Below are 26,524 nucleotides of genomic sequence, written 5' to 3' on the forward strand. Positions count from 1 at the left end.
AGCAAAACTTCCCAAGCACGGTAAAAGCTTTATTTTGGTGGAGGGAGAGCTGGGGCAATTACACTGTGCATCACTTGGTTGGTTTTTTTTTCCCCTTCTGGATTTTTTTCCTCTCTCCTTCCTACTAGAGCTGTTATTATGTCTTATTTTAATTATTGAATTGTTTTTATGTCAACCCAACCCATGAGTTTCACCTTTTTCCTGAATCTCCTCCCCATCCTTCTAGGCAGAGGGAGGAGGAATAAGCAAGCAGCTACGTGGTACTTAGCTGCTGGCTGGGGTTAAACCACGACAGAAACACATCACTAGTGCACAATTTCTGTTCTTTCTCCTTCTTCACTACCCATAAATGACAACATGGAAAAGAATGCCCTTTCTAATTACTAATACAGCTATGTATGTCAATTCTACAGTGCCTAACAAGGCTTGCTATCAAATAAATATTAAGTAACAGATGCTAGTGTTACTCTCTCTAGGTTTTAGAAGTCTCAGACACATTCCAAACATGTACCGATGTTTGAGTTCACTTTCCCCAATTCCTGCACCTTAGAAGTCCAGATTTGCTTATTCACTACCCACTGCAATTTTCCCAGTCAGGAGAGTCAGGAACTTGCACTTTAAGCTGAAGCTCCGGGGTAGTGCCATGCCTCCAAGGCCTAGATCTCTAAAGCAGCTCTCAAGTACCTAGAGAATTGTGCATCCAAATGGAAGTAACTTTGTGTTGAGAGGTACTAGAAAAGCATAAAACTCCACTTTAACACCAGCCTAAATTTAGTCCTCATGGCACTACCAGATTCAACTTTCCTGAACAGCTGAGCCACAGATAAACACTTCTAAACTGACCAGCTGCTGAACCCTTAGATTAATGGCACATCAGGGTGGACGGAGAACCCACTTCCTACAATATATCTGAGGTGGACTCGGCAAATAATCAGAATATGAAAAAAAAATAGACTAGTACGTTTCCTTATTTAAAAGAAATATGACTGTATAAGCAGTAACCTCTCTTCTTTTATTTTGGAAACTAATTAAAGCAATCATTGCCCAAATAATTTCATCATTTGTCAGCCTTGACAAATCCTCAAAATATTTCTAGCAAACAGGACTGAGCACTGAATTGTCTTCTATATTGATTTTTATTACTTACTGTTTCTTTTAAGGCGGTTTCTGTTAGGTACACCCAGTTCTACCCTGTCTGACAAGGTTATGCATTTAGAAGATTATACTGCACAGTTTGGATAGTTTAAAATATTTGCGGCACAGAAAGCACCACTGTCTGTATAAACAGTAGGCCATTGCATTTCAGCTTGTGATGTTTGATGTTCCTTTTTATACCACTTTGCCAAGTATCATGCATAAATTGCCAGAGTTCATTTCAGTTAATTCAACACTCAACTGCCTAATAATCTTCTAACCTCATACAGTGCACTGGGATCAAAGCCAAGCCTTTTATGAAAGTGGAGAACACTACAGAGGCATTTACAGACTCTATCTCCACTTGATGTATTTGTAGAGTTCCTAGAGCAGAATCTAGACCAAAGCAGGTTTTAGAATAAAATGCTGATTTGAAGGATTTATCATTTTTTCAAATACCTCATAAAGCAGTATTATTTTTGACAGAATATCCATGCTGTTTTGATGAAAGAAGCAGAAGTCTGAATGGTTAAGGTACACATAAAAGCTGAAGGAAAAGGCTATAAAAGATGAGAGCAAAGAATCTCTTCACTATTCCTCCACCCCAGATAGACTACAGCACTTCGATTTTCTTGTCCTCCTCCCATAATACCATCATATTTTTCCTTGTTCTCTCCTCCCAGTTCTACACTGTTCCCATAGTCATTACTGTGACATTTAGCTACTGAAGGAAGACCATGTCAGTTATCTTTCCCTCCTGTAAAAAAAAGATCTGCTTTTAGCTAAGCGCAGGTATACGTTGTTCTCTCAAAGAAAGGGACTTGAACACAATCTTTTTGATGGGAACTTTCTGCCCTAGTTCTACGCACTTAAACTCCAGTGGAATATTTATGTTTAAATGGCTGTAGACAGATGTAAGAAAAAATTCACTAGTGATTTATAGTTAATCCTTTAGAAGAAATAAAGACTACCAATTGCAGCTGGGTTCAACTGGTTTAGGCTGCAATGGAAGCAGACCCTGAATCCTATTCAGCAGCTGGCATTAAATGCTTAGTTAATGAAGCTTAACTGCAACTATCAATCTATCAGTTGCTTAACTGCAACTATCATTGCTTTCTGCTTTCCATGGCACATAAGTGATTACATGAACGACTTACAGATGTTAAACTCCTTGCATAAAAAACTGAGCCTTTAATGGCGAGGTATACTATGGACAATATGTATTTTACTAGTTTAAAATTCTAAAGGTATTTAGGATTCAGCTTTCCTTTTTTCTAAATGAAGAAAACAATGTTTAGGTTTATTATCATTATTGTTCTTCATTTGCAAAGGAAGATCACAACAATACATTTTTAACTGTGTAGACAGTAACACAGCTGCAACTCATACCAGTTTGAAAATGTAGGCGTTATGTTTGGTAGTAAACTCATCACCAGTAGGCAGCATATTGGAATGAATATATAATTAGCATGAGATAGTACTTCAGGAACATCACTGTGAGCTCATTCAGATACTCGCCACCGATTGCAGCTGCTTCTTAAAACTTACTAAAAACTTAATTAAAATAATATCTTGCTTAAAAAAAAAAATATCTCCAGACTAGGAATTCTCCAGAACAACCTCAAGCAAGCAAGCATTTAAATTCCTTGAAATTCTGGTGTGCATCCATCTGCTGTACCTTACTGTACCTGACAAATGTAATGAATTATATTACCAAACTGTGGCATTTGTCTCAAACAGAGTCAAAAGACTCACCGTAAACAAAAAAAAAAAAAACCAAAAAAAAAAATTAATTGTTCTCTTGCTGGACAACTTCCAGGGCCCAGTACTTTCTCTTACCATTGCACCACAGCCACCTTGTAATGGAAACAGATATTGTATTAACAAGCTCCAAGCTCACTTAAGAGTAGTCTCTATATACAACATTCTTCATGAGATTACAAAAATGCTACACATTCTAAGGCATGCACTTGTAACTCTTAATTTTAAGATGTCTTGGTAGAAGTCAGCTGAAATTAGTGGTATCATCACATTATCAATTAAGCGATTTCATAAAAATACAGTTAATGAAAAACCAGAAAATATCTATGAGAAAAAGGGAACAGTGAAACACCCCAACTAACATTAACGTTCTCCAAAAGCGCAAAGATGCTGTAGCAACATTCTGACATATCTGTCAGGATCAAGTACTTGGTTGAACTTCATTATCATTAAACCAGCTGTAACTTTGCATCCCTTAGTTTTACATAAATATTTTCCCTTGTTGTTTCCCCAGTTTCCAATATCCTATTTAATACTTGAATATTGTCAAAGCACAGTAATTCTGGTAAACTTGATTGTCTGAATGGAACTTTGCCCACTTCTGATTTATTAACTACACTTCAGTTTCAACATCATCTGATAGAAAGACAAATTATTATTTTCTTAATACAACTTCTTCAGACACAAGAGTGCCAAAACTTGTGTCGGAAAATCTGCAAATAAATGTATATCCCCTTTGTCAAAAAGTTTTGCTGAGCCATTGTCATCTGTGCTCCAAGGTAAAGAAGACATTCTTTAAAACAGTGTTCCGTAGCAATGTGATAATCTTGGTATAAGTATTAGACTAGACATTGGCCACAACCTCCTTTTATTATGTTGTTATAACAATGAAAAGGACAAGCAACAGCAAGAGGCAATGTTTCTCTACAAATGTTGCTGAAATAATCTGTCGGTTCAGAAGTTCAAATAAAAGCCAACAGAAGCCTAGTACAGCTCTCAAAGGGCTATTCAAGTGCACGCTGGCTGCAGAACCATCTCTGCTTCAGAACCGAGAAAAGGTTGGCAAGGAATCTACAGGAAAGGACAAGAAACCTCTGCAGTTGGAAATTGTAGTATTTATAGAAGTTGCTCTTTGGATCATTTGCTGTGCTGAAAGACATGGAAAGGCCCAGCCCTTCAGTCTTCCAGAGGCTTCCCATAGTGTGTGTGAGCGCTGGACACATGGCAGAATTTTTCTCTGTACAGCCTGGAAACTGAGTGAAGGTCTCCTGAAGCAATGTATAACACAGCAAGTTCTTGTCCCTGAACTGTTACAACTTCTGAGTATATCTGTTAACAGCTTCAAAAGAGATTTATTTTTTCATTTTGTTTTCAAACAATGTTCTCACCACTTGTAACACAATAGCCAGGAGGTAGGAATTTGTGAGAGACAGAATATGTAATCATTCCTATGAAAATCTTGTGAAAGTGAGAGCACCTTAGAGGTTTTGAGTTTTTTGGGGGGTTGGGTTTTTTTTTTGTTGTTGTTTTGGTTTGGGGTTTTTTTTGGTGAGGTGGGTGTGACATTGCAGTGTTACAAATCTGACTCAGATTAATAAAATTATTCATGTACACTGGGCATGCATGCTATACTTTGGATTTCTATGTGGAAGAGAAGTGTTATATTTGCTTCATTATTACCAAATCGGGAGAAAATAGAAATCAGCTACCTGATCCATATCCCTGTTTAGAATCTTTCCCTAGCAAAAGTGATCTGGATCAGTGGCAGAGAGGGTTTTCTGCGGAGATTCAGCACTCCCACAGCCCTTTGACAGAACTATTACAGGTCTAGTCTCTTCCACTAGTTCAACAGAACTTGTGAAGTCTCTTCATTACAAAATGGGCAAGGTGCTCTTAAAGAATCTGTGCTCTCAACATTCCAGTTTTTGGAAATCATACTGCAATGCTCTGAAAATGAAAGGCACTTTGCTTCAGGTGCTACATGTGCCTCAGACTATATGCATCTACATCAAGCAAAAGGGAAGTGACCTTCTCATACAGGTGCTCTGTATGAGCAGGCTCTGAAAGGAAAAGGATCTAAGATTTAGAATTAAGTTCCTATTCAACTTTTCTGTTGTTGGTGATAACTGCAGAAAAAAAAGAATGGTTGCATCCAGAGCGCAGGCAGAGCTTGGGATCTGTGCAGTTCAAAGCATATTCAAATATCACCATGCAGATTATTAAAGCACATTAAACCACAAAATGTGGGTAAGTAACTGAAATACACGTGTTTAAATACAAGGTCCCACGATATCTAGATGAACATGATGAAAATACTTACCAAGACTCTTCAAGTCTTTTTCAGAGAGTGACAGATTGTAGTTTCCAATAAATATTAATAAACTTCAACTGAAAAAATAAAACTGTTCTCCTTTAGTAAAAGTGACTTTGCATCTTCTGCAGAATACTAAGAGCTTGTAGAGGCAAACTGAAAGCAGCAAACTAGCTGACAACTACTTTCAAGTGTTTTATTGCATTCGTACTCTAAGTGATAAAGATAAGAAAGATGCAAATGCTCTATCACATGCAGCTATACTGGCATTATTATCAATGAATCCGAGAAGACTCATGCTGAATTATATACAATGTCTTTCCAACAGAGGACTCAAAAGATGCCAGATGTACTGATACTGTGTTAATGTGAAGAAACGACAACTTTACAGCTGGAAGCAGGGGAAGGGGAAGGCAGTTATTCCCTCTGCATTGCTAGAAGAAAACTCACCAGTTTTCAGCAGCAGAAGCTGAAAAGGAATGGCAGAAGTGGCAAGTGAGTTTTATAGCACTCATGGTCTGATCAGTCATTGCTCATGTAGACAGGCAAGTGCTTCAGCCTGTTTGCTAAAACCAGTCCTAATCACAGGGGATTTACTGTTAAATTTCAGTATGTTACTGAAGCAACTCTAGGAGAAATGGCAACTGAGGAACCATAGAACTATGTTAAAACACTCAAGGTTCTGATACTGCAGCAATCTCGCAACAGAAAAGAAAGTCTGTAATTTCATGTAACACTGTAGAAATTCACACCTAGAGAATGGCGTATCCTAGCAATTTGTGAAGGCATGTTATTTAAGTGAAACAGCTTAAAGCCTGCAAAAGATAGAAAAGGGATGCAATTAGGGAGCAGGTATGCAAGAAAGCTGATAGAATGAATGAGTGGAGAAGAGTGGCTTTAAGCAATACAGGCCTTTGGCTGGAAAAACAAATACACCTAAAGTAAAACTTCAGCCTGTGGTTACCCAGCCCAGACATCTGAGTTCAACTCCAGCATGACCAAGGACAAGGGCTTGTACATAAGAAGGAACAGAGGTCTCCAAAATATACAGGGCTGGAGGATCCACTTTTCATAACTAGGGAATGCATAAAAGAATGCACTTCCCATGAATAAATATTTTAAAATTACTTATTCATTAAAAAAATCCCAAAACAAACAAAACCTACACCAAACAAAAACACTTACCAGAAGTGGGATATGAATCCAGCTGAATGACAATTAAACTATTGTTCTGCAGCACAGAAACAGGTACTCAATTCAGAGCTCATCAAAATCAAAAGAAATTGGATGATCTCAGCAAGGAGAGGTTGTATACAAATTTCACCTACTTACCCACTCCCACCAGATCCCCAATCAAAAAAATAGTCTGCTCTGTCAGCAACTCCCCCACTCCAGACAGGCCTATTTCTCAAAATTAAGCACAGCTTATTCCCTGTTTCACAGGATACCGAACACCCAAGACAAACAGAATCACTTTATTATTCTTACCATTATTGCTGTACTGTTCAGTCAAGAACATGTTTCAAAAGACTGCTTAGTCGATCTTCCTGTCCTGAGGCAAGATTCAAAAATAGACATCTGTATAAACTATCCTTATCCTACATCAATTCCAGCATATCCCTCCCAGTCAGAAAATAATTCTGTTATTTACACATGGTAAATGTAATCTTCCTTCTTGAAAATTAAATTACCTCTTCCCCCCTAACCTTGCAACACTCTCTTATTGATCACTAGCCACCTAATGATCAAAATAATTACATCGAAAACCTAAAATAAATTCACACTGTGGACCATTAAATCCATGTCCAGGCTTCCTCCTCTAGAATAAACAAACCTAATCAAATTAAAAATTGCTCACAGTAGATAGAGCAAAAAACCCAGATCTTCACAAACTGCCTGCAATTTGCTAACAATACTTTCTACAAGACACAGGATTTCAGTATACATCTTGTCAATGCTAGTGAGAGAGAAATCATTACTCTTGTATGAACTCAGGTTAAAAAAAAAAAGTTATTGCTGGAAGTGTTACCTGTAATTAATAATTTAGTTTGATTTTTTGTGAAGCAGTTATTCTCAAATTTGCATTTGATCTTTTCATTTTACTACATTTTTACATTAACAAATGTAGTATTTTATAATGCAACCTTTCTCTATTTTATTTCATTTTAGTGATTGCAGATTACAGTTACAACTCACAATTTGGCTTTCCAATCTTGCCCTTAAAAGTGCTTGCATAAAACATGGAGGTAGAATATTCACATAAGTATACATCAGCAAGAATCAAGAAGTTAAGAAACTGGCCCACTGCCTACAAATCTTCCACACGCATATTATCTGTTTCCCTCATTCTTTACTTAATAACATCAGAAGTATTTTATGCTCTGCATCCAAGTCCCACAGGTTGTACTTACTGAGCTGGTACAACAGCATTAATTTATCAATTTACATGAAGAAAGGATAGGGCCAGTAAGGCATTTTTAAGATTTTTTGTGTATGCTAAGAAAGATTATGCCTCTCATAATTATGTAAAAAGGTATTTTTTGGGGGGGGGAGAGGAATCCAGTTATCACAGTTTAGTGTAAAAAGACTTCCAATTTTAAACTAAAAGAACTGTGAGTCAAATTGCTGCTGACAGGATCAAAGATGGACACTGTGTTCTAGGTGTTAGAATGTGAAGCATGCACAGAAATTCCTCTCTCCTTTTTTTTCTTAAGCAATCTCTCACATAAACACCTTTTCCTAAGGTTATCTACTGACAACTATACACAAGTTAGCAGAATAGCTGCATGTATGTTTTCCCTTGTTCTCTCCTTCACTACTTTGTTGTTAAAATAGCATAAAGGTTTACTACGGCTAAAGACTTCCAATTCTTCACATTTTTTGACTCAAAATGTATCAGAAAAGTCTGACTGGATACTTGTGCATTTATATAGCTGAGCACACCGCTTGCAAATCTCTAGGATGAAACTATAAAGTATTACTACATTTTATTCTCCAGTCTTAGCCAAAATTCAGTGCTGAGCAAGTTGGTTCAGCTACCAAGCAAAAATAATTTTTCTGGCAGCTGCTTCTCTGTAATTAAGCTGGACAGGATTTTACAAATTCTCTTTTCCCTTAATCTGCAGCAGACAAACAGTATTCACTCATAGTTAAAAGCCCACCTGACCCAGTGAATTTATGACAGTCTTTTTATACAAGCCGCATTCCTGCTACTTCTTCAGCCTGTATCCTTAGCATATTCTCTAGAGCAACAGCAACCATTTCCACAAAAATTCAACCTTTAATTTAACTGTAAAAAAAAGAGGAATCATTATTTCCACAAAACAAACAAGAAAGCCAAGAGACTTTTTCAGACAGCAGGAAACATGGTTCAAAGAGAACATCCTTGCAGTGGAAATAACAGTACATGATGATTTTAGCCCTTTGCTCATCTCTACTGTTTGTAAAAAACAAATTATCACATAGTGGGAAAAGCATGTTAGATGATTCTTGGAGAAACAGTAACACGTTTTTTTGGTTGTGGGTTTTTTTTGTTTTGTTTTGGTTTGGTTTTTTTTGTTGTTGTTGTTGTTGTTGTTACCTGTTTTTTGGTTTTAACTAAGTAGGTCTTCTGATCTGTCCATCTGAAGTACCTTCTGTAGTCTGACACCACCTGACTGTAAACTAGAACTGGCAGCAGCTATTTCAACTGGTTGCTGAGACCAGCAGCAATAGTTCTGTCACAAACTGTAGGCAAAGAGCTGCAGCAGTGTGGGGGAGAAGACTGCCCTTCAGATCTGAAAGTTCTGGAGGTGTAATGAAGTGAACAGTCCTTAAGAAAAAAACAACAGAGGATACCTCAGACTTGCTGAAAAGCAGCATCTTCAGCTCCAGTAACATTTTCTTCCACCGCCATGTAACTTCATATTTTACGCTAAAGTCAGAAGGTTCATCCCTTCCAAGGCTTGTGCAAAGCTGAAGCAACAGCCAGTCATGTCCAAGGGAAGGAATACACAGTTTAATGTACTTCCCAGGGCAACACTCTTTTAATTCAGTTTTGGTATTCTCTTGCAGGTAATTGTAAATCCATTCATATAATAGAAATGTTTTTGATCAGAGACGGCCTGGCACTGCAGTCTGGCATAGCTCCCTTAGTTTCAGTGGAATTATGCTGATTTACTCTCCAACCATGAGATTCATGGTTCTGTAAATTCTTAGAACCGATCTCTTAGTTTTCCAGAGTAAGGAAGGATACCTTCACAAAGCTCCATAACACAACAGCAAAACGATTGTTTCTCCCTGGCAAACTTTGTGCTTTCTTTCAGCCTCACACCACAGGGGAATGTGAAAACATAAAAACCAGCTAGTAATTTCAATCGGGAAGTAGGAACTGTCTCCATGTTTACCACTACCATAGCCCGAGCAACACAGACAATAGCTGCTACCTCTTCCTCACAAGGGCCGACTCTTGGTCACACATCTTAATATAAAGCAAAAATAACTAACTGGTGCAGACAGTTCCCTATCCCAGAAGGACCTGACTTCCATTGGATGAGTATAACACTGCCATCCGCTGCCACTTCGGTCATCTGATTTGAGATTCAGGAACTGGAACTAGAGATGCTACAGTCCAGGGAGTTACAATCCACACAACTGCACAGGCTCTTTCACTAAGGTTTGGGGAGATTTTTTGAAAAAACATATGTATCAAGAAAACCATACTGGAACGCTGGGGGAATTATATTATTTGCATTTATTTATCAAAGGAATTTCAAAGGTACAGTTTATAGATAGGACTTTCAGATTCCAGCTTACCTACCACACTGGAGAAAGATTACCTGTGTTCCACATCACAGTTTGTGCTGGTTTTGGCTGGGTTAGAGTTAATTTTTTTCATAGTGGCTGTTATGGGGCTGTGTTTTGGACTCATGCTGACAACAGTGTGGGTAACAGGGATGTTTCAGTTACAGGCTGAACCTTTCTGTTCAGACAAGGCCTTTCTGCCTCTCCCCTCTCCCCCCCGTCCCCAGCAGCAACCAGGTTGGGGGGCACAAGCAGTCAGGAGGGGACACCGCTGGGACAGCTGTCCCCAACTGACCCAAGGGATATTCCACACCATGTGGCGTCACGCTCGGCATATAAAGCTGGGGGAAGGAAGAGGAAAGACGTTGGGAGTGATGGTGTTTGTCTTCCTGAGTAACTGTCAGGCGTGATGGAGCCCTGCTGTCCTGGAGATGGCTGACCACCTGCCCATGGGAAGTGGTGAACGATTTCTTGGTTTGCTTTGCTTGTGTGCGTGGCTTTTGCTTTACTTAGTAAACTGTCTTTATCTCAACCCACAAGTTTTCTCACTTCTACTCTTCTGATTCTCTCCCCCATCCCACTGAGGGGAATGAATGAGCAGCTGTGTGGGGCTTAGTTGCCAGCTGGGGTTAAACCACGACACAGTCTGGTGCAGACTGACTAATGATTTTACAGTTGCTGGACACCAATTAAATTGAAAGCATACATTGTGATCTTTGTATATTGTATATTGTATTGATAATTCCTGGTATGCTTCTCTGATCCATTTGCTTATGTATGTCCTAGTAATTGCAAATTCAGTGCAGGCGCGTTACGTTAATTTCATACTATGTGCACTTTAAATATTTACTTTTCTATGCCTTACTCAAAATTACACAATGAATATGTAGGCATGCAGTATGAAAGTTATTTAAATATTAGAGTAAATTTACTTTTGGATCCTGATGTACCCTATTGGCTTTTTCCTCTTCCGACAGTCAGTTTTCATTCTTCAGATATTCACTTTCCTTTCAATATATCCCAGCCAAAAATGAGTAACAGAGAACAAACAAAATAAAACAGCCCAGTGAAACAAAGGAAAGATCAACAGAAGTTATCTACATCTCCAAAGCTGTGCAGACATCTATGTGCATGTATTTCCTCTCCTCCACTTAGTAACTGCTTCAACTCCCTACCAAGATCTCTGGTGCAGATTGCAAGATTGCAATCAGACCTTCTCAGGCCTTTCAACTGCAGAAATCACCTGGTTGAAGACATCAGAACTCATGTCCAATCTTAATATTATTCACAGTTCAGAGAAAGAAACTATGAAGTGCTTACCTTCATTTTTCTGAAGACCACCAACAGTAACCAACACTCCAGACTGCAGCCTGTTACACTTTGAATCCACCCTGCTTCAGTAAGGACTGAACATTTGTCCCTAACCAGTTACAAAGTCTCCAGAGCAAAAAGCACCTTTTGGCACACATCACGCAGGGGAAGCGCTGACTGGAAGCGCTGATGACAGTTCCAAGTTCACCTATACTTACTGCATATCAGTTTTCACTTAGAGCTGTTCCATATTATTCATCAAGTTTTTAGAAATCCATACATTTCTAAAAAAAATTTACATAGATTTCTAGTAATTTAAAAGGTAATAATAATAATAATAATGGGTTGTACTACAGCATTTTCCTCCCCTCTCTTATACATTACATATGGAAAAAACATTGAGAGAAAAAGCTTTAATGTGCAGTAATTTGTTCTTGGTAAGGAGCATTAACATCGCCCAGACTTAATTTGGCCATGCCTCCACATCACTTTGTAAGGAAAAAATCCTTGCTTTTTAGAACCACTGGAGCTAATGGGCCTGTTTTTCTTCTGGCAGTTTAAATAGAATTAAAGATCTAACACGATTTTACTTAGGTCTTATTTTCAACAGCAATCTAGCATGTAAATGATCTGAGTTAGTCAAACACAGAAGTGTTCTCAACTTTAAGAGAAGTATGTGGGGAAAAAACCTCTATTAGAGACAAATTCAGCTTAAAAAAGTTTAGGTTTGCAAGCGTTAACTCCCACAGAAGTCAGAAGTAACCAGCCCCTGATAAAAGCCTCTCACAGGGTTTCACACAAATGTAAATTAGTAAGCACAGAAGAATTTTCAAAACCAGCAGACAAAGAAGGATGCAATTTCCCTTCTATTCTACTAGTAGCAAATCTAGGAGGAGGATTCAAAAGGAGACATCTTCTTGGAACATGTTAGAATTATTCACTTCCATCTAACCTACTGCTCAGGAAAAGACTGATTCAGTGAAGGAGAATGCACCTTGGAAACCAGAAAACAAAAGCTCAAAACAAAGAGAAGTGGCATTTCAGTATGGGTACAACTCCTAAAGGTCAAATTTGAGACCTTAATATAGAAATTCTCATTCTGTGTCTTGACATAGAGAAAATCTAAGATCCACGTCAATCTTCTGAGCACCCATCTACTAAAAATAGCTGTTTAATATATAATTGCAATAAATTTTATGTTGTAATATGGTAGCAAGGAATAGTTGATGAACAGTAATTCAGTTAAATAAGAGATTTAAACAGCATAAACCAGGCATTTATGTGTTTTTAACATGACCTCTGGGGAGTTTTAAGATAAAATTCTTACTATTGTATACCTCATCTGTAACCAAAGCCTTGACTGCTGGCATATTGCTGATTATAAAAAGAAACAAAAAATCAGTCAATTTAGAAAAAAGAAGAGATACTAAAAAAGCTGAAGGTTTTCAGCACTTATTTACTAGGCTGTTAAGTACACATTTTAAGTACATCTTTTATGTATTTACTGCCTTCATTCTGGATGCTTTTTTCATCAATTACTCTTTTGCTAGGTATACCACAAAAGTAAGTGCTGTTTCCCACTAGCTGGATTATATTATGTCTAAGCAGAGGGGAGTCTGGTGTGCACTCACTTAAACCATGAAGGCATAAATCATCAAGATCAATTAAGCACAAAGATCTATCGGAGTACAAGGCAGAGACATACTTAATAGAGGGAGTCCAGTGAAGGGTCACAAAAATGATTCAAGGACTGGAGCACATCTCATACAAGGAGAGGCCAAGCGAGAAGGCCCAGGGGGATCTTATCAATGTGTCCAAATACCTGATGGGAAGGACTGAAGACGGCAGAGCCAGGCTCTTCTCAGGGGTGTGCAGTGACAGGGCAAGAGACAGTAGGCACAAACTGAAAAACAAACAGGAAATTCTGTTTGAAAGTAAGAAAAACACCTTTGGATGATACTAAAAACCAGATTTGACACAGCCCTGGGCAACCTGCTGTAACTGAGCCTGCTTTGAGCAGAGGGGGGGTTGTAGTAGATGGTGTCCAGAAATGCCTTCCAACCTCAAATATTCTGTGAAGAGCTTTACACTTCTTTGTGGATGGGTGTTTATGCTACATTCTCTCTCTGTGTGTAGGTATATAACACACACACACCCCCACACCCCAAACCAATCAATTAAAGGTGGCAGCTGATTCTTAATCAATGCTTACATCAGCCTAGCTGTATTAGAAATCAGGATGGGAAGATAGCACTGACTCTTCTCTATTTATTCCTCATTGGAACTTGCATCTGTGGACAGCCAAAATTAAGGTTTTGGGTTCTTTTAAGAGCAATTCTTTGGCTTTACCTCATCAATAAACTCTTGATAATGGTTCCCTTTGGTTCCCACTTCCTCTTAAGACTACTACGTGGCTGCTACAGCTACCTAAGACTGCTTGCATAAGAATATTCTGAACTGACAAAGTTTAACATGGCAACAGTGTGGAGTCAGGCACTAATGATGAGCGTTTTGCACTCAACAAATAATAAGTGCAGGGTAGCATACAAGTTACATGACTTCGGATGAAGTCTCTGTATTTATTTACCTTTAGACTGGTCTTTGCACAAATCATGGCAAGTGGTGAACACACTCTGGAGGTGGCATCCGGCCATACAGAATCCTTCTCATGCTACTCAGGCTTGAGGGCCGTGACAAATCACCACAGGTATCATGGCCACCTCTGGCCACCCCGCTCCCAACAAAGATGGGGGGGGGGGGAGTACACCATATGCTACAGGACTCCTAATTTTACATTGAAATTTTATTCTAAACATAGAGAACACGTGGGAGAGCAACAAGGAACTTGTTACCGTGTAATTTTATGGCTTAATAATTCAAATTCTACTTTTTCTTAAACCCTATTGAACACTTCCAGACGCACATCTCGGTGCCCGCAGAGCGCTGAGGGAGCCAGGCGGTGGTTCCCCCCCGCGGCGGGGATGCGGGGCTGGTCCGTGGGCGCGCACGCCCGGTTCTGCCCCAGATGGCGGGGCCAAGTCCGTCCTACACCACCGCGCCCGGTGCCCTGGGCGTACAGCCGCGTACGGGGCACGGAGCCGCCGCCGGGGCTCCCCGGGCCGGGCTCCCCTCAGCGCGGCGCAGGGGTCAGCTCCCGCCCCGCCACAGCGCCCGCCCCGCGCGCACCACAGTTCCCGCCACAGCGCCCGCCCCGCCCCGCCCCGGCCGCCTCCGCACGCCTCACCGGGCCTTTCCAAATCAATCCGGAGCTAAACGTAACGGGAACTGCCGCCTCTCCCCAACTGTGCCCGACTTATCCTAACAGCACAAGTGAGAGGTCGAAACACCTGAAACTTTTTGGGGCAAAGGTTTTGTTTTTCTCCCTTGGAATGTCACGTACTTACAGTGCAACTGTTAGGAAATGTGCAATGAACATCTGCAGTGCTGGTTATGCCAGAGCGGGCAAAACGGTGCCACCCTGCAACAGCTGCCACCCCAGAAGCCGCCTGCTCCCTCAGCGCTCCCGATACCCACCTTAACCCTTACATGAACGAGCAAACGAGTACACCTCACCTGCACCCACACCTAGATTCGTTTGCTGCTACATTGCTAATTTTTCTCTGGTAAAGCACTACCTAAAAATTACGTGCAATTACAAACAAACAATCGCAAGGTTCCAACCCTGGGAAGGCCAGGTCAGCCAAGGCATCGCTGCGCCATGGCCATCGCATCCTAGCTGCCGAAAATGCAAACTGCATCCTTCACTGAGTCGGTGCGGGGACACGATGGAGCCATACGCTGCAAGCCGACGGGAAGGCTGAGGATCACCGGGAGCAAACTGGTGTAGGAAATGAGCAGGCCCTGACAGCCAGACCCCCAGGAAACAGCCACCTCTCTGCTGTGTGGGGCAGGGTGCTCAGGGGCAGCCTACCAGGATGGCGCGACCACCCCGGCGCGGCTGTAACACGGGCTGTGCAGCCTCCTGCAAGGGGTTACATCCTGCTTGCTTGTACAGCTGGGCAAGGCGTCCCGCAGCGCATCCTACCCTTGCTGATACCAGTTCGTAATTCCCAAGATGCTCTGGAAGAACAGATTGACCAAACAAGAAAGAAATCGTCACATAAATTAATCTTGAATTACTTTATTTTTCACAATAATAAAAAATAAATTAGTCATAAACAAAAATAGTTAACATTTTTTCATCAAAGAGGAAATGTATACAATATGAAAAGGATGCTGTACAGTTCTGGTTCAGGTGCATTGCCATGGATACATATTCCTGAACGAGTCAGAAAGCAATCTGCCTATACTCTCCCCCTTTAATTCACTCAAGGAACTGGCTAATCAGAAAGTTTAGAAAATTGTATTATGGATTTACAGTATGACATATATATAAAAAATATATATGTAATACCTGTGTTATAAAATTCCCTAAAAAGTTGGGTTAGTATAATGAAAGAGCTGGACAAAATTTGAATGGTATATGTAAATAAATACATATTAGGTCCCTTTTAATAAAAAATCTGCTTATTCTAAATATTTGAAATATTTTGGTGCAGTGGCTTGTTCCATAGACACAGCTCAGAATTACATATTTCCCATAGACATCTTGTATTTACAAATAACAACAAAATAAGTTATAATAAAGTATATCCTTCTGCCAAAATCAATTATGAGGGTCAAGTAGACAATTTTATACACATTAAAAAACGTTAGGGTTTTCTTTTGTCTCCGGTCCTTCCTGATCCTCTACATAGATCCTGAGTGACTACGATGGGACTTCGCAAGCTCATATGTACCCAACCTCTGCCAAGGCCACTGGTCTCAAGAGACCCAAACACGGCACGGACAGAACAGTTCAGAGCAAGCAGCAGTGACAGACTGTTGCTGGAAGGTCAATGATTTCTCAAAATTAAGCTCCCCTCCTCTTCAGATATAGTGGTGGTTATCTATAACCCATTATAGTAAATGGGGATATAGAAGATTGGGTACTTGCATTCTTAAGAACTTCGGGTTGCTAAAAGGTGAGAAGCAAAGAGCTGAGTTCGGGTATGGTGTGAGTTCTCTTAAGCGGAATTTTCTCCCTTTCACCAGGTCTGAATTTCACCCACACTACTGAGATTTAATGATGACAAGTTTGCTTTAAAATACACTGAAAATGCTGAGTGGATGATTTTTCATTTCTGATACAGAAATAATGATTTTACTCCATTCTCTAAACAACAGCCCATGTATCCAACACCCCCCCATCCCCGTAAGTTTAGGAATAGAGGAAGCTTACTTTCAGTGTTCAAAATCTCATTTTGTGTTCCATTTACAGACACACATATAAATTATCTGCCCAAAACACAGAACAGCTTTTAAAAAGTCAGAGATGTTAAGTGTCTCAAGAAAATCAGGTAGACAGATTTTTTTCCTTTTTGAGTGTGAAGAGAATAATTATCTTTTTTTATGCAGTAGATGTTAGATGTGAGAATGAAGGGCCACTACATACTTCAATAGCTGTGCAAGCACAGGTTCATTGCACAGGAGTTAATTCAGCAGGTACTTTAATACTATGCATTTAAAACTAGCCAACAGGGACACATACACACCCCCACCCCCACCACTGTGACTGGCAGAAATACAGCTCTCTTAAGAACCTGTGTTAGAAATAAGCGCAGCTATTATCAACCAAATGGCCAGTTCAGCATTTTCAGTAATTCTGACCAAACTGAGTATTGCTGCCCAAAGGACAAAGGGATGGGGGTGAGATAAGAGGATGAGGGGAACACTTGTGGGTGTAAAAGGGAAAGGTCAGGATGAGGATGAAAAAAAGCAAAGCCCTGGAAAGCACATTTTACTACTTACAGTGATCTATACACACCTTCAGGAAGGCATAACTTGGCCTTTACTAGCCACAAGCTGTTTCTAGCACCTACCTCCATCTTCCCTCAGTGGTGACCACTGGCGCCTTCTAGGACTCTACAGAAGAAAAGTAAGTAGCAGGGTCCTGGCAATACTGCTGCCCCACACGGTCTGCATGTACTCACTTGACTCAGGGCTATACTGACCACTTTTATCAAGTCTACGAACAAGAAACCTAAAATATGTCTTTGCATTAACATGCCATTAACAAGCTCTGCAACACATTGGGGTGGGGTGGGTGTGTGTATAAAAGGGTCAAATTCTGTACTGCACCACATTGTCATGTGAGTGAGATCTAACAAACAAGATTGATGTTAAACACTACTTTGTTCATACAGAAAGTTCTCCATTTGCTGAAGTATTGGGGAAAAAAGAAAACGTATTATGTTTGTAAAGAGGAAGACACGAGTTCCCTGTGCAGGGATACTAAGGTAGTCCTGCATTGAGTCCGTGGGCATGCACTACAGCTGGACTTCAAAGCTAGCAGGCTTGCAAGAACACCCATGTCTCCTGTACCGCACCCCCCAGCACCCAACTGCTTGCTAACGAGCCCTTCCCTAATTCAGAACCCTGGGGGACTGAAGGTCAGAGATGTTAAAGTAAATACCACCTCCTCATCACTGGCCACGTCGGACACAGTGTCATTCCCACAGGAGCAACCCTCGTGCCTCCACACCACCTTCCTCAGTCTTCTCAGCTAGCAAGCGAAAGGGAGAACTCCACAAATTCAGTGCTGCTAGTAAATGCTCTAACCTGGCACGCAATCACCGGACACAAGCAACTCTACCGACACACGCTTGGCTCTGACATTGCACAGGAGCTAGCAAACCCTGATGGACCCTGGAGAACGTGACAAACGGCGCCAGCAGCCCTCAGTTCTAGAAGGAAAGTGCTTTGAGACACAGAGCCTTCTCTGGACGGAGCAGATTTTGGCCAGCTGCATGTCTGCAAGACATGAAAGCTGCATGTGGGTTTTACCCCTAGAAGTAGTTAGACTGCTTAGACTTTAAATCAACAATTTACAGCAGTCTTCCTACACGTAGTCTGGATTGTGTAAGGTGAAAATCTTAAAGGCAAGGAAGTATTTTTTCCCACCATTCTGCAGGATTTTGACCAATATTAAAATAAAAGGAAAATAAATTAAAGCATTCAGACTCTGAAGCCTGCATCACTTCTTACTTATACTGGTTTTACACCTGCTCTAAGGCTACTGCAAGGCCACCTCTGATTTACGGTGAAAGTAAAATCAGGCCCTCTGCAGGCACCACCCTAAACTGGTGCACTGCTCTGTTAAAACAAACATTTGCTACTGTCCCAATTTCAAAAGCGCACTTTGTGTGATGGTGAAATCGTAGCATAGAACTTATTCTGTGTGGATATTAGTATATCAAAGTGCTGAAAAGAAGGGTGCATTAGTTCATTTTGCAGGAACAGCTATTATGATTACGCTGACACATGAGAAGAGATAACAAATGATTACACTCAAGTTCAGCAACATTCTGGCAGCTTCCTTATCATTCATTCTGGCAGCTTCCTTACCATTAGATGTTTAATTAGGTGAAACAATCTTTTTTGTTTTATCTGGTACATCTGAAAACTGTCCCTTTACTAAAAAAAAAAAAAAAAAAAAGGTACTATTTGTATAACCGTAACTCACTGCATTCAATTCACAAAGCTGTATACATTAGGCATAATATAGGGTTATATTGCTACATGTATGTATTTATTCTTTGATATTTTAGCTCCCATGTACTCTTGTTTACTTTAGTGGCACCTTAATGGCCCAGAAGATGATAATCTTTATAAAATAACCCAATGGCCATATATTCTAGAGCAAAGTAATATATTTTATAAAAGGATGGCCTATCTATGTGCTGAGTCACTGACTGTCTCACAGTCCGGAGCGTGTGCAAGCAGATTATTTTCTATGAACTGACTGCAAACCTGATTACCTCTCTGCACTCCATTTGCCTTGTGGTTTTCAGAAAGCCTTTTTATGGAACAGGTACTTCCCTCAAGCTGACAGGATAGACTTCCTTGGGACAAAAGAGGCAACAGCAAAGTTATATACTGTGTGTCAAGACTTGCTGCAATGAGATATTCAGATGAAAATCTGTATTTACAAATACTGGATTCCATAGCTGTTTATGCTGCACGTTCTCCATATCATTCTTTGGTCAAGAATATAAGGAATATAATATGATCACAGATCTATAAGTTATCTTCATGGATAAATCTTCATAATACAAGGGAATAGGACTGTGAAAGAAAACCTTTTGCTTGTGTTCATGAATCTAATTAGCATTTCTGTTTCTAACAGCTTTATATCAATTAATTACACTGAAAAAGCCCAAATTAAGGTGTACAGAAACAGCTGGTGACATTATTGGTTTATAATCACAAACAGTAACTTCAAATTTTAGGGGAAACACTTCTTCATTTCACTTAGCCAAACAGTAGCAGTTCATCATGTCCAAAATATATTTTTCACAAGTAACCTGATTAAAAAATCTAAGGTTTCTGTTAATCCAAGGCAGCTTTTAGACGACCGGAGTTCCACTTTCCTGTAGCTTCCAGCACACAAACCGATGTGCCCAGTAACACACCCAGCAACCTTTGCCTCCCAGTGCTCCATTCTCTCTTCTACATCCTCTCCACCAAAGCAGTACCAAGAATACACAATGAGGCTCAAACACGGCTCTTCATGAGTAGCAGGACACCTTAATCACTGTTATATCGCATCACTGGGAGTGACTGAACACACATTATTAAAATTGTTTTTCAACTCAGGCAACAGGCACCTTAGAAATAGATGCATAATTGGGTATCACTAATTTACAAGCAATATGCTGTAATAAGCAGCTGAATAAGCAGAGGTGTTTATTTTTTCCCTCAGACTTATTTACATATTTGAAAGACATCTCAGATGAAGGCTAGAAAATGGGCAGATAATGCAAAAATTTTCATCTGCACTGCACAGCACATCCTGTTTGCTTTTAGCAAGTCCCAAGGCTGACTACAGTAATTGCAGAAATGAAAAATCACCACCTATATTCAGCTCTAAGTCTGGAGCCGTTCTTGAGTAGCTGAAAAGCGAGTGGATGAACAGATTTGCAGGATGGACTAGAAAAAAAAGAAAAAAAAGAGAAAAAAAAAAAGGTGAGTATACTCTTCTAAAAGATGAGTATACTCTTCTACTACACTCATAGTGCTGCCTGATTCCAAGAGTAACAGACTACTGGAAAGCACCGAGGCCTGCATCCTTTGGTGGTTGTTTGAGAAACTGGTGACAGATCCAGACTATGTCTGGACAAAGTCCTTTGGTACGGTAGTTGTTAAGCAATAGTGCAGAGACAAGACATTAAGCAAGATACCACTTCACTGAAGTAACTGCGCTACAGGAAAAAGACCTTGCCAATGGAAACAATCCCTGGTTTTTATACCAGCAAAGGCTCTTCACCTTTCTGGTAAATCTGCCTCACTGACAGCTGCAGTTGTTGAAGACTTAAAGGGCTAGACACTAATGGCACTCCGGTAGGCAATGTATTTTAAAATCCATACAAAATTAGAAAAGTGTAACTTCAAGAGTTTATGAATTAAATATAAAGGCACTTCTTGGCAGTCAAGTGTATATATATGTGCTGCCTGAGGACAGGAAGTTAGTTAAAAGTACAACTGAGAGAGCTTAACAGTGACTCTTAATTTACTATGAATGGAGTGAAGTAATTAAAAATATATGTTAGAGTGCTAAGAAACTGATGATAAATGGGTTTTTAAGGGTCTGGTTCTTTGTGAAGTCATTTTTCTCATGTGCATCGTTCACCGATTTAGTAATCTAATTTAAGGCAGTCCAAAATACCAAATGCTCTGCAGCAGCTGCGTCCATACTGGTCAAATATTTCCAGTAATTGCCTGTGGTTGATTTAATTTTCATTAAATTCACAATTCTAAGGCTGGTATGTTCTTTAAATAATTATCTGATGAGCAGGTGCAAAGAATAGTATTATTAAAAATTAATGCTTTAAAAAGATCACGGTTTTACAACAAACATTTAAAAAAAGATAACTGCGCGATAGCTGTAACTGAAAGGGTGTGAGATTTAACCATAGTCTCGATGTATTCAGCGATATAAAAAACCATCTCTAAAGAAGCTAAAACCTGCTGTAGTCGAAACAGTAACACTGTTCAAGCTCCATCTGAAGACTGACATTGCCGCTTTGAGAAGAGTGTTTGTTATCTACGCCCTAGAAACCCTGACTGTCTGTTTGCCACACGTGTACAGGATGCACAACAGGCTGTTTTGTAATAGGTGTAGACACAGAGCCGGGCCTGGACCACCACGTTGCAATTGTAGTATTTATCTTTGCAGTTCTCATCTGCGGAGAAAAAGGAAGAGAGAAGAAGCTGAAGAAAACAGTATTAGAGCAACAAATAACCAATCCCCTTTCTTTTTTGCCATGTAAAATCCCTTGGACCTGTACTTAAGCATTCATTGTCAGGTTAAATAGGCAGCCTATGCAAATGAGTGAGATTATTCAGGTTTCTCTACGTGTAATATAAAGATACATAAAACTGTGGAAGAAATGTACCCATCCCCATTTATACTGTCAGGGGGGGTTTGTGGCTTTTTTTCTTAAACAGAAAATTAGTCTTGAATAAAGATGATAGGAAAGTCTCTACTATTCTTTGCTCAGGTACTTGTCCACCTAATTTTTAGATTCACAGGTATTAATCTCTTGTGGCAGTGCACAGATGGCACCAGTACCCGCAAATGTTATTTTCAAGTAACGATGAATCTAAATACTGAAAAATAGTAAACCATCTCCCTCCTTACAAATGTTACAAATGGTTTAAAATAACTGGATTAAAAAAGACAAAAGTTGATATTCTTCATACTTCCCATTTTTCTAAGATGTTAGGGTGTGGTCTGTTCAGGTTTTGAAGTTTTCCTTTACAATCAACAGGGTTAGAAATACTTCTTGACAACTAAGATTTTTCATACGATCATGTATGTGATTACAGAAACTGAGATGGTAAGAAAAAGACTAAATGACAGAACACTCATAGCAGATGTAAAAATGAGCAATAACACACAAATACATTATTTTTTTAAAAAGAATACTGGCAGATCAGGTGTTTTACACAGTCAAATTATGTTTTAACAATATTTAATTAACAGAGAACAATTCTCAACTGAAAATTGCCATAAAATGCAAGAGTTAAAACTGTTTCTAAATATTTGCATCTTCCTTTCCCTAATCATTCTCATTACTATTAAAATCAAACCTCTATGAGATGAATGACTTAATTCCAATGCCAAATTATGTGCATGTGCATAGTTACTATATATAAAAGCAAATTGTTTAATTGCCCTTAATGTCTTGGTTTAATGTTATTGGTTCTTATAGAACCTGTTATCAAATACAGTATATCATACATAATCCTGTCAGTGTTTCAAAGACTCTTTGAGAATGCAAGGAAGGTGCATAAAAACACCCACTCCACACATACCATATTCACAAAACCAGATTTCTCACATTCTCAGTAACTTTAAAACCAAGCCATGTTATAAGGAAAACGTTTTTAATCAGAAATAAACCCCTACTTTTACAGCATAGAAAAGAGCTGTATTTTGTGTAAAAATAAACCCCTGAACCTGATAAAGAAAATACACTCCAAAACCTCTGCAAGATTATTAATTATTTTCTCCACTAGATGGAGTTCCATAGTTAAACCAGAAGCTTCCTCTTACCTATTTCAGGGATACAATCCTGTGTGTTACATGGTTCTTTTTCTTCAGGTTTAAGCTGTGGATCACACTGAGTACTGGCTGTCATGTCATCTGATAGACATCGTACCTCTCGTACCCGAAATCCTCCTTCACAGGATTTGGAACACTGAAACACAAAAGCTGAAGTTCATGAAGACCATATGAGATGTGCAAATAGAGAAAGAATCAAAATGGGAACCTTGAAGCCAGACCCTGGTATCGCTGTAGCCTTTCATCAACTTCAACACTTCTGGGGTTTTCTTTGGTTTTCTAGCTATAAATCCTTAACATAGAGGTGCAATTTTGTTCAAGGTTCAAAATAATTTTTGACCACAGGGGCAACAATGGGACAAGTAAACATGGTAGATACTGCACAACTGAAAGCACTAGAATATTTCTCTTTCTGAATTTATTAGTTAGCTTCTTGCTTCTCTAATAAGTCTTGTTCTTCTCTGCTTATTCATACTTATCTCCCAAGTCTACTGTTTCCACAGTGTTCACATTTCTTACTTTATGAACTGCCTGCACTGAACTTTACTACTCGACTGAGCTGCCCTCCACTGCCCTTTTGCCTCCATTTATATACAATCAGGAATAATTTTAATTGCCTTTTTTCTAGTGCGCAATTATTTTTCACTTCTTGCAGCACAACAATTTAGTAAGCATTATAGGTTTCTTTGAATTTCTAAAGAAAATATTTCTGTCCTCCTTCAAAGTCTGTTATGAAGCCAGAGACTTTTGTACTTGCTTGTCAAGGTATTTTAAAGCCAATTATTACACATTTCTGCCCATACTGAAGCAAATCCTTTGTTGACTTCAAGCATTCGCCTGAGTGAGGTCTTTGAGATTTGGCTCACTGTCCAGTTCGACTTAAATGCTCACAAACTTAATTAAACCTGGGTCATTTATAATGATTTAAACCTTAATAGCCCCAAACTAGTAAGAATGTTTTCTTTCTGAATTTTCTGGCATAATTATTTCTTTTCCTAACATTGCAAAAACAACTTGTCATTATCATAAAATCAGAAATTGCAGCAAACTGCCTAAAATATTCTCAATAATATATTCTTACATTGCTGTTTCATCTTTAAGTACAACCTTTCTCCAATTCAGAAAAGACACAGCCCTGTGGCCATAGAAAACTTCATTTTTTAATAAAATTCCTCTTGTTACATGCCTGTATAGAATATTGTAATTATCTCACATCCAACAATAAGAACTTCAGTTCAGGTTTGTAGAGATCTTAAGCACTTAAAATGGAACCAAGACAGAATTTAGATGCTACATACAACACGCTACACACAACCGCCAGCATCCTGAGTTAGTGAGCCATTTAACCCCCGTGACGAGAGGCCACGCCATTTATCCAAGGTCATATAAAAATTCTGCGGAAAACAGAATGTGACTGTTTCAATGCCCAGTATAGGGGCTCTGAACGACCTGTTCTGCTCACTGCCAACCCCATAATCCTTCCTTGTCAGGTCTAACGGTAAGAGATACCACATGCTCTGTTGACAACAGCAACAATATCAGAAGGAGAATTGAAAAACGCTCAGAATGTGATCTCGCCTAACCTCCGCTAGCATACGTTTTTGTTCCTACAGTGAAGAAGGTCACAAAGGCTTAGACCTTTAAGGATTTTTAGACACCACTCCTTAGGAAGCAAGCACTTAAACAGTAACTAGTGATCTCTAAATACCTATCAGATTCTGAGTCTTAGCACCTCATTTCTTCTGTGCCTGCCAAAGAGAGCACATATTTTCGCAGAAGGAATCTACCTGCTGCATTCTGTGGATGCAGACAGCTCTATCTCTTATGGCCACATGCCTGCAGGTTCCCATTTGAAAATGGGTTTGCTAAGGGGAAGTTACTTAATCTAAACCAACAGCTCAGTAAAGAATCCAAAGAATTTCCAGCAACACCAAAGAACAGACTTCATTCTACATGGCTTTATTATGAGTCTAACTTGGATGTTGTTTTCAAACAAACATCACCTGCAATTAAGGAAGAAAAATCAGGATTCCCTTCAGCTGATTTATTTGTTAAAACCATTTGACCTTCGTTTCTGCTTTCTAGTGCTGCCAGTAAGTCACTCAAATAACTGAGTGCTTAGTAAAAGAGAAAACCAAAACAATTTCTCTGTCTCATGTCATGTGGATGAGGTATTTCCAAAGGTTCCTGGCTAAGGGAACTCAAACTGAAGGTATCTGAAGTGCTTCTACATTTCAGAGCTGTCATTCTGAATTCAATTTAAGGCTCAAGGAAGGGTGTAAGTCACTGCATTAGATATGATGTCATGTAAATACTCTTCACACAATTTTCCATTCTAAGATGACAATGGACTTTCAGATATTCATTTAGGAGAAAAATGTTGATTTTTTTGTAAAAATCCAATAAGTATAGGAGATAATGGAAAGACAGATGAAACTAAAGCATTTTGTGGCATTGGTGAATGTAGCTGGTCCACTTCCAGGGGAAACTGGACATATGTGAAGCTCTGCACTAGTTTTTCTCTCAGTAAGTTCCAAGTATTACAGTGAAGAGTTTACAGTAAAATATTATGGTAAAACTGTCTTTAAAAAATGAATACATCCCTCATTCTTTATTAAATGCTCCTTAATTTTAATGCAACTAGAGGTCTGAAAAGAACTCAGTGCACTACATAGCTTCATTAAGGGCAAACCGACTTTATAAAATAGGAAGATTCTTGGAAGAATAGATCACAGATGAAGACAACTATGCAGTGTCTCCTCCTGGTCAAGATATTTCCTACCTTTCCTAAGCTCCACTGGGTACTAAAGAGTATGCTTGCTTTTTAGTATCATTCCTGTGTAAGATTAAGTCAATTTCATGATTAACCATGTTACCCAAATAGTGGTCCCTTTCAATATATACAGGAAAAGATTTATCAAACAAAACTAGATATAGAAAAGCATGATAGACTTACTGTGCTCCATTCTGTATGAAACCACTTAGATCCACACAGTTTGAGGTAGCAGGACTGCTGGCTGGGAGGTTTTTCCAAATATGAACATTCATATGGGTTCAACACATCAAAATTACCTTCAGTTTTCCTAACACAAATGACTTCTCTCTGTTGAGTTCCACTGCCACATTCAGTAGAGCACTGTATCAGAGGAAAAAAAAAAAAAGTGGTGGATTTTGTTATTCTACTTACGTCCTTCAACTTGGTTCTGAAGTAACATGTTTCTTCACATTATTTGCTTCTGAAATAAAACACAGACACTTGCATTTAAAATAAATCTTCAAACAGGAAAATTTGTAGTTTTGGTTATTCCCTACTCTTGAACACATACCTAGACACTAACATCCAAAATCCATTTCCTTACTTTTATATGTACTATCCTCAGTAAAATGAACCTAACTGTATCTTTCCTTCCATCACTTGCATATGTACAACTTAGAAAGGAAAAGGATAAAGAATTCCTTAAGTTCCTGCAGTAGGTTTTTTATCTCTCAGTGCCAGAATAGTAGCCTAGATAAACTTGGGTTATTATTATTTGTATGTAGTACTAACATAGTAATCA

General features: G+C 39.2%; 1 protein-coding gene across 1 annotated transcript in view; it reads right to left on the bottom strand.

Annotated features, from left to right (window-relative positions):
• Positions 1-15,424: 15,424 nt before the first annotated feature.
• Positions 15,425-26,524, bottom strand: part of THSD4 (thrombospondin type 1 domain containing 4) — a 319,739-nt gene continuing 308,639 nt past the window's right edge. Inside the window, exons 16-18 of the mRNA XM_037395653.1 lie at positions 25,924-26,103; positions 22,959-23,103; positions 15,425-21,582 (exon numbers count right to left, since the gene is read on the bottom strand). Of these exons, the coding sequence (XP_037251550.1) occupies positions 21,440-21,582; positions 22,959-23,103; positions 25,924-26,103 (468 nt within the window). The 3' untranslated portion in view covers positions 15,425-21,439. The remainder of the gene's footprint in view (positions 21,583-22,958; positions 23,104-25,923; positions 26,104-26,524) is intronic.

This window comes from Falco rusticolus, chromosome 7 (genome assembly GCF_015220075.1).
Source record: "Falco rusticolus isolate bFalRus1 chromosome 7, bFalRus1.pri, whole genome shotgun sequence".
NCBI lineage: Eukaryota > Metazoa > Chordata > Aves > Falconiformes > Falconidae > Falco > Falco rusticolus.